This window comes from Hevea brasiliensis, chromosome 1 (assembly GCF_030052815.1).
Source record: "Hevea brasiliensis isolate MT/VB/25A 57/8 chromosome 1, ASM3005281v1, whole genome shotgun sequence".
Taxonomy (NCBI): Eukaryota; Viridiplantae; Streptophyta; class Magnoliopsida; order Malpighiales; family Euphorbiaceae; genus Hevea; species Hevea brasiliensis.
Genome location: NC_079493.1, coordinates 106,800,394 through 106,809,566, shown reverse-complemented (window position 1 = coordinate 106,809,566; position 9,173 = coordinate 106,800,394). Strand labels below are relative to the sequence as shown.

At 31.9% G+C, this 9,173-nt stretch overlaps 2 protein-coding genes across 3 annotated transcripts; both read left to right on the top strand.

Moving 5' to 3' along the window:
• LOC110644640 (rac-like GTP-binding protein 5) lies at positions 1-4,864 on the top strand. The gene is made up of 7 exons (XM_021797526.2): positions 1-313; positions 1,787-1,874; positions 1,958-2,067; positions 2,168-2,231; positions 4,104-4,168; positions 4,298-4,363; positions 4,457-4,864. The coding sequence occupies exons 1-7, from the start codon at positions 215-217 to the stop codon at positions 4,559-4,561; spliced, it is 597 nt and encodes a 198-aa protein (XP_021653218.1). The 5' UTR covers positions 1-214; the 3' UTR covers positions 4,562-4,864.
• Positions 4,865-6,484: 1,620 nt separating this feature from the next.
• LOC110644646 (ubiquitin-conjugating enzyme E2 10) lies at positions 6,485-8,330 on the top strand. Of its 2 annotated transcripts, XM_021797543.2 has the most exons (4): positions 6,485-6,719; positions 6,810-6,937; positions 7,581-7,685; positions 8,009-8,330. In XM_021797543.2, the coding sequence occupies exons 1-4, from the start codon at positions 6,650-6,652 to the stop codon at positions 8,150-8,152; spliced, it is 447 nt and encodes a 148-aa protein (XP_021653235.1). In that variant the 5' UTR covers positions 6,485-6,649; the 3' UTR covers positions 8,153-8,330. The 2 variants fall into 2 exon arrangements, with proteins under 2 accessions (XP_021653235.1, XP_021653228.2); XM_021797536.2 differs by having other exon boundaries at positions 6,505-6,937.
• Positions 8,331-9,173: the final 843 nt, after the last annotated feature.

Genomic DNA, 9,173 nt, shown 5'->3' with positions numbered 1-9,173 from the left:
TGGCAAGAGCTGTCCTTTCGTCCTTTCCAAATAGGCCCAGCTTCCCCAATTTCTCGCTTGCTTGCTTCCTACACATCTCTCTCTCTCTCCTAGTTTTCCAAACACCTCTCACTGCTTGTGCTCTCTCAGTTTCTCTATGTTGTCAAGGACTGAAAGTTTAGGGCTTTTCTAATTGAAATCAAGAACCCGGAAGAAGGTGAAGAGAGAAAAAAACATGAGTGCTTCAAGGTTTATCAAGTGCGTCACCGTTGGTGATGGTGCTGTTGGCAAGACTTGCATGCTTATCTCCTACACCAGTAACACTTTCCCTACCGTATGTATAAACAATTCGATTTTTTTTTCTTGCTTTCTTTCTTTTTATAATTTTTTCTCTTTGGGTATGTGTTTGTTTGTTGAGAAAATGTGCCAAAGTTGAACGTATTTGTCAAGTCAATTGGGCTTGGTACAAGTGGTTTGGCTCTGAAATTTAGTGTAAAGCTATTTTGTTTTTAATCTTTCTTTTGTCTTTGTTCTGTTTTCTTGTCGAGAAAATGTGGGAAACATGTAGGAAATTTGATTTCTTTACTTTTTCAAGAATGTGCTTGTTAAGTCAACTGAGCTTCGTTGAAGTAATTGGCTTTGTCAAGATTCGTTTTTTTTCTTTTGGGTGAACAACTTTTTGATTGAATTGTCAAGCTTTAGGTTATATTGTACCTGTTAATGTTCGGTTGCCAAGGAAATGCTGGAAGTTAATTGATAAATCCGACATTTTCTTTTTTATTTTGCTTATGTTTGATTCTCCTATGTTTGGATACCAACAAAGAAAATTAGTCGACTGACTTTGTGTTTCATCCAAGAGATTAGCTTTGAGAAGACATGTTTGTGTTTCACTTAATAAGAATCAAATTAAGTGTTAGATTTGGGGTTTTTCTTTGATTGGTTGCAAAATGTGAGGAACAGAAACAGATGCGACGTTCTTGTATCCCTAATATGCCATATTTTTTTTTTGAATTAGAGAAAGTTAATTGCCAGCTTGACTTGAGTCTTTTATGAACAAATAGGGTTAATGGAGGTAGGTGCTTGGCACCTTGGAGGCTAAAAGCCAAATGGATGATTTGGGTATGTTTGGTGGGTCAGTCAGATTCACTGAATCACTCTTGAATGAAAATGCTTATTGTGATTGTTGCTTGGATCCTTATAGTTGAATATTGAATATTCAGAATTTGGGTGCTAATTTGTAGCTTATCATGAGGAATTTATATAAAATTATATAATTCAATAAAATGAGGGAAAGGAACTAGCTTTTATTATGTTTGCCTGGAGTCTCTCTTTAGTTTTGTTTCTGCAAAAATGTGACTCCTAATATTTACATCAACTTTGAAGTTATAATGCTGTTTTTGATTCTTATTGAGTTTTTTTTTTTCTTCCCCTGAAAGGTACTTCCTCTCTCTCTCTCTCTCTCTCTCTCTCTCTCTCTCTCTCTCATTTTAAAAAAACAAATATGAGTTTAGGAGTATAACTTTGGTCTTTTATTAGCAACGGCCAGAATAAATTTATTTCTTTGGGATGAAATTTGTAGTTGATGACTATAATACAGGCTTTATGCATATTTGTAGAAGGTTCTGTTGTAGATTATTGGTTTTTTCATGGGACCTAGAGCATTGTTTAAAGTTTTATAGGAAGTTCTATTGATGATTCAGCATTTCACTTATTTCTCCATTATCAATAAATTTTTTTAAATTTTGCAGTACAAATTTTGACATGAAGAATTATTTATTGTATTCCTTTATGATTTTCTGTGCAACAGGATTATGTGCCGACAGTGTTTGACAATTTCAGTGCAAATGTGGTTGTGGATGGGAGCACAGTCAATCTAGGGTTGTGGGATACCGCTGGTCTGTGTGCAATTTGTAACATTTCAGTTATTGTTTTTGAAAGAATATTATCATAAACTTCATGTATTTGTTTCATGGGACAGGCCAGGAGGATTACAATAGATTAAGACCTTTGAGTTATCGTGGGGCAGATGTTTTCCTGCTTGCTTTCTCTCTCATTAGCAAGGCCAGTTATGAAAATGTTGCAAAGAAGGTATGATCAACATTATCTTTTAAAGCTTCTTGTCATCTTTTAACGGTTTGATTCTGTGATGTGCTTATGAATTTTCCACATTATATGTTTCAATTTTCAGTGGATTCCTGAATTGAGGCATTATGCACCTGGAGTACCAATTATTCTTGTTGGGACTAAGCTTGGTAGATACTCCTACTCTGATTTTTCTTTTGTTCTTTGTAATGATGATTTCAGTTATTAGTTTCATATATCTTGAGACTCTTTGCTAGGACTTCAATTTTCTTGACCATAAGATGCATAGTAGTTGAGAACTTTTCCTTAGCCCATTAACTATTGATATTTATCTTCATTTCTCAGAAATTGCATTTATTATAGGTTTTCTGCTTTATTACTTCTTTTGGAGTTTGGGTTATATTTCACTACGTAGGTATTGACAGAATCTAATTCTTGGTTGTCATTGATTTCTAGCTATTTTAGGAAGTTTCCAAAAATATTTTGTTACAAAATTGCAAGTATTTTGGTGCTTTTTTGACTCTTGATTTTCTCCCTACTCTTTTGATGTGTTTGAATGCAGTTTTGTCTCAATAGAATCATAATGATGGAGCAGTTTTTCAATATTTCCATATGGGCAATAGTTTCAACTTTAATTCTTATAATAGTTGCATATTTTCCCCAAAGAACAGAAATCTGATACTGTGGAAGTCTTATGCTATTAATTATCTCATAATTTAATTTAGTCATAAGACATAGGGTGCCCACATCTGTGACTGTGATGCACTATGACTTCATCTTTCTGATCAATCAGCCTGTGAGAACGACAAATTTTGTTACGAGTTTCCATTTTCCTGATCAAGAACAATTGCTGATCCTAATTATGGAACCTTGTTGTTCTGCATATGAGAAACTTATGAAATTATGCTTAATATTTTCAGTTGAGATGTTGAAGATCTTAGCATTCCATCTCCCTACGTAATTGATAAATGAATTAGAGTTCAATGAAATTCAACATTATTTGTTAAGATCATCTTTTATCTAATTCTTCTTGCTCACTCGTGGACAAGAAGGAGAGGAGGGGGCGCTTAATTAAATGTTTCTTTAGAAGGAACTCTTGTTTACATTTGAGCACATGCATGTGAAGTGCATTTATTTTTTAAGGAAAAGTGTATAGTATATTAAAAGATGACCTAATTTACTGGGACTGTGGTAGTAGAGTATCGAATATAGGTACAACTGGGGATCAGACTTCTCCAAAATTTGTGTAATTTTCTGACTGAGTTGAAAAGTTTCAATAATTCATTGTCGTACTTGTGCTCGACTGTCCTTTCTGACATAAGCAACTGGTGGTTTCGGTAGAGTCCATGTAACTATAAGGATGACAACTAGAACAAAACAAAAACTATAATTTAAACCTCTACCAGTTGTGTTGACCTTAGTAGATTTGTCTGGTGATACACAAATCGATTAGTCTTGTCACATTCTCAAAGAGAGAGAGGGTATCGGAAAAAATTGGGAGGATTAAAACAATTATTTTGTAAAGATTTTTTTATTTTTTGATGGTGCTTACGAAAGTTCATCTTGAAAGTGAGCATTTTCAACGAAATTTCCTGAAAGATACTTCTTTTTGAGGTGCTTCAAGTAAATATTTTATTTTAAGCATCAATCAATGCTTAAAAAACCACAAATTCTACTAGTTGACTGGCATGTGGACCAACTCTCTTCTAGATTTGATTTTAATGAAAGACAGTGACTGTTTCTTGTTGGACTGATTGTTTCATCTGATACATCTGAGATTTTATTTATTCTGCTGAAATTCCATAATTCTGTGATATTAGATATTATTGGATACATGCATGTCTTTTAATGAAACTCTAGTCTTTTCTATGATTTACATGCAAAAATTCACTTCCATCATAATCGATGAAACTACCTCATGTTGGTGGCCAAATTATTCTGACTAATTATTTGATGCCTTAGTGTACAATGTGTCGTTGTCTTGTTTCTAGACTTTTTCATTGAGAATCAATTTTCATTACAGCTAAATTTGCTTCTTCTAGATCTCCGAGATGATAAGCAATTCTTTATAGATTACCCTGGTGCAGTGCCCATTACTACAGCTCAGGTATACTGTCCTTTCCCATATTAAGAATTATTTTACATGTTTTATTTTAATTTGTCACCTTGCTTGTATTTGTGGTTCGTCATCATCATCATCTGCCAACGAGAATAAATTTTCTATCTTTGTTGAAAGGGGGAAGAACTGAGAAAGCTAATCGGGGCGCCTGTTTATATTGAATGTAGTTCTAAAACTCAGCAGGTATATATTCTGTTCTTTTCACACTGCATAAAGGAAAGTGGATGCTTAACTCATTGCTGACATTTTATTTCAACCATCCTTTGCAAATTACAGAATGTGAAAGCTGTCTTTGATGCAGCCATTAAAGTGGTTCTCCAGCCAACAAAACAGAAGAAGAAAAAGAGAAGAAAGGCTCAAAAGGCCTGCTCCATATTGTGATTGAAAAATTAAGCACTGGGAAGAAAACATGACCAACTAGGCATTGATCCCATTAGTCTTTCATTGTGTGTCTTGCGTTTTCCCAGCTTGAGGAAGCAGCAAGATTTGGTCTTAGTATCTACTGACAGAACTAGGAAGAACATTATAAGAATCAAGTTGCGAGTTTGTCACGTTCTGGGTTACATTTTCATTTGTATAAATATGATTGATTGCGTTTGTTAAACATGCACACCCTTGTCATTCTGCATGTATTGACTGAAGTCAGGAAAACTCTCAAATATTAAACTGTTTCCTCTTGTATTATTTACGGCCTGTAACTTGATTAAGTGCACCTAAAAACCTTAATATAATTATGGTTTTTTTTTTTTTTAGATTATAAAAAGTTTGCTAATGGATTCAGCTGATTTTGATAGGTGGCTTATATCTACCTTGCACTTGTTATAAATGATGTGGAAATTAGTTTAAGTAGGATTATGCATGGTTCCTGAGATTCAAATCGAATAGAAAAATCATATTAAATCTATATTAAATCGTATTGAAACTGAAAAAATAATTGTTACTATAAAATTATACAATACAAAATTAAACTTATATTTATTATTTTGGTTCGATTTGAATTTTTTGTCAAAAAGTATGCCGATTCAATATATATATATATGTTAACTTTTATTTTTCTATTTTCAAATAATTTTAATAACAAATATATTAATTCATCTTATAATTCTAAATTATATGATTAAATCACATTTTAGTCATATAATATACTTTTTAGTTATTAACTGTTTATGTATCTTTTAATTGAAAACAATATAATTAAGCATAAAATAACATAATGTACTTGTTAAGGATTATATATATAATATATTTTTAATGTTAGTACTATTATTTTTATTGATATTTTTGATGCTAGAAATTTAAGATTGTTTCTCCTTTAAAATGAAAACAAGGATGCTATAATTTTAGGTTCAAGGAACGAAATTGAACTAAATTAAAATTAAAATTAAAATCAAAATAGAATTGAAACTAAAATTGAAAATGTTCTAAAATTGATTAGAATTGGACTGAAATTGAAATGGAAATTTGATTCTAAATCTATTTCCTAAAAGTAGAAAGATCGAAGGTTTGGTTTCAATTTCAATTTTTAAATATAATCAGACTTCCAATTGGAAATAAACACCCTAGTTTTAAGAGTGGGAATTAAAAAAAGAAAGAATATCGTGGTTCTGTCGGCAAATCTTTAGTGGAGAGAATATGGTATCCATTTCTCTGTAAAGTTATTGAAAATAAAATTCTGTGGTTCATTTTAATCATGTCAGCTTCAAAGCATTTCTGGTTTCTTGAACTATGCTACTGTTTCTGCTAATTGGCTTAGGACGAATATTTCTCTGAATGCTCTAGTCATGGCTATTAAGATATTAGAATGGAGCATCCTGAAGAGTCTTCGCTGAAATCCCAATTAAAAAAAAATAAATAAATAAAGTGATATTTGCATCTAGAATTAGATTCATTATTTGTTTACACGATAAATATAGTGGAAGAATTATCCCTAAAAAGCTTGATGCTTCCTGCTTTAGCATTGATTATGGGCAAAAGGAATGATTTAAAATGTGGAATGAAATGGGTTGACGAGAGAAGGAAAACTAAAACTGGAATTAAATGATTCTGTCTGTGTTCACATTGACCTTGTGGATGATTGAGGAGAAAAGTATCACCTCCAAGCTAATGCTAGCCAGCAGTGGTTGAAAGAGATGGACTCTGCTAATAGATTCCTTATTGGAGCACCTGATAAAAGTACAATAAAGAATAGCAAATGTCTTCCAAGTTGCTATTTTCAAAATTTCAAATATTCTGTACCTGTTAACTTTTTCCTGGAATTTATACTGTGCCCACTTTCACCAGTCTAGAAAGAATTAATGGACCCCTTCTATTTCCACCTCCTTTCCTCAGCCCTGCCAATCTCCATTAAATACAATACCTTCTTCCTTTTTCCATGGCATCCATACATCCGGTTTTCTTCATTTGCCTTGTAATTAATCACCCTCATTGAGTTTCATCTCTGTATTGAAAATAGCTCAATTTGTAGCCTAAATGGCATCAAAAAGAATATTGAAGGAGCTCAAGGACTTGCAGAGAGATCCCCCAACTTCATGCAGTGCAGGTAAAAGAACAGTAAGGTTTGGATACATCATCTTGGTTCATTCTCGTTTGGAAGGTTGCGTGATTATGCATCTTATATTTATATTTTCAGGTCCTGTGGCTGAGGATATGTTCCATTGGCAAGCTACCATCATTGGTCCAAATGACAGTCCATATGCTGGTGGTGTTTTCCTTGTCACCATTTATTTCCCACCTGATTATCCTTTCAAACCTCCCAAGGTAAGTAAAGCAGAAACCATTCAGCTCTTTTTTTTCTTTTCTTTTTCTTTTCTTTTTCTTTTTTTTTCAAAAGGCCAATAAATTTTTAAAATGATTTGGGTCTAAATAACTCTTCAAGTTTAAAAAGATTAAATAAGTCCTCAAAATTTTTTAAAATTTTAAAATTAGATAAAAACACTAAATTATAATTTGTCTCTAATATAAATCTAACCAAGACTTGCACAAAGATATTCTATGATAAGTTATTCTTTACTGAATGATTCAAAAAACCTTACAAGATTTCTGATGAGGATCCCACAAAACTAGATGATTTTGGTGTATAGTATTGACTAGATTTATATTAGAAACATATTATATTTCAATCTTTTTTTATCTATTTTTAAAAGTTAAAGTGTTTATTTATTAAAAAAATGATAAAATGAGTTATTTGATCTATTTTTAAAATTTAAAATTTTTTTCTTTTTCAAAATTTAAGGTTTGAATGGATCTGAATGACTATGGGCCTATACTAAGAACAAAATTAGCCTTTTATTATTATTATTATTATTTTTTTTTTTGAAAGTCTTTTAGTTTGTACCTGCTGGATTTTCTTTTTCAATAATCAACTTGATCAAAGTTTTTCCTGTAAATGATTGCTTTGCAGGTTGCCTTCAGGACCAAGGTTTTCCATCCAAACATCAACAGCAATGGAAATATCTGCTTGGACATACTCAAGGAACAATGGAGTCCTGCACTCACCATATCCAAGGTGCTTATCTTGGAAGACTTATGTGACCATTTACACCACCACATGAAGATCTAAGAAAAAAAAAACCACTTGTCAATCAACTAACTGTGGCTATTAGTGTTGGAGTCTTAGAACTGTGAGATTTCAAATTTAAACTCTAATTAAGATAAAATTAACCTTAAAAGGAAAACAAATCAACCTCAATTAGACAATAACAATTAAAAGACTCATTAAATGATACTGATCATTCAATCTATACTAATTAAGCTAATGCCTTATCCTCTATTCCCTTATGGTAACACAAGAGAGATGATTTTGAAATATGCTTTGTGGGATTGATGCAGGTTTTACTCTCCATATGTTCCCTGCTTACAGACCCAAACCCTGATGATCCACTGGTTCCTGAAATAGCTCATATGTGCAAGACTGACAAAATCAAGTATGAGTCTACTGCTCGGAGCTGGACCCAAAAATATGCCATGGGATGAACCCTGAATCAGAATTGCACTTTCTTCTCCTCTATTTAAAATTTTTCCATCTTCTATTTGTCATACTTCCTTAATAAGGAATGGGATTATCGGGTGCAAATAAACATAACAGAGCATTCATGCAATAATAAATTTGTAATTTGATTATCTCATCAATGATCATTGCTTGAACTTGAAAGGGTTGGCAACTTTTTACGTCACTGGCCTTTTATGTGTAGAATCCTACTAATTAAACCTGATCTGCATCTACAAGCAAATTGGTTACTTGATATTAAAATTCCATCAATAATATGTAAATTTCATCATTAACCCTCTAATGAAAGAGTGATCATAGAGATTCCAAGTCAAACTACTTCACAGCTTTTGCTCTTATAATTCTAATTCCTCAACTATCTATTTGGTGGAAAATTCTGTCACACCCTACTCCTCATAAGGCATAACATATTTCCGTAGTATACCTAATGAATTATCAAATTTCGCCTACCAGTAACCAATTAAATATACTACAAGAGATTTTAAAACGATTTTAAAACAATTTCTGATCTTTTTTAATAGTGGTGGGAACGTTGAATATTTATCAAAAGCTTTTAATTGAAATGTTGGTCATGGATCAAATCCTTGATTAAAATCTGGTCACAAATTTTTTTCAAAATTTCAGCAGAGTGGTGGCTGTATTTTAAGAAAACAGTTCTTCAAAACCTGAAAAAAAACACACTCCAAATATTTTTACTCGACCACAACTTCAATAAAATTCATTCCTCCACACAATTCAATCTCAACAATGAATAAATCATTTGTAACAATCAATTCAGCACATTTTTAAACCTACACTGAACATCTCATTTCAGAAAAGGAAATAATTTATTATTCACAAAATACAAAAATTTAATTATTTACATTAATTACAAAACTCAAAAATAAATTTGAATATTACAATAATTTCCATTTTAATTACATACCCAAAATAATATTACAAAAGTTCTTGTACAACTGCTCAAATAAATTGCATACATATAATTAC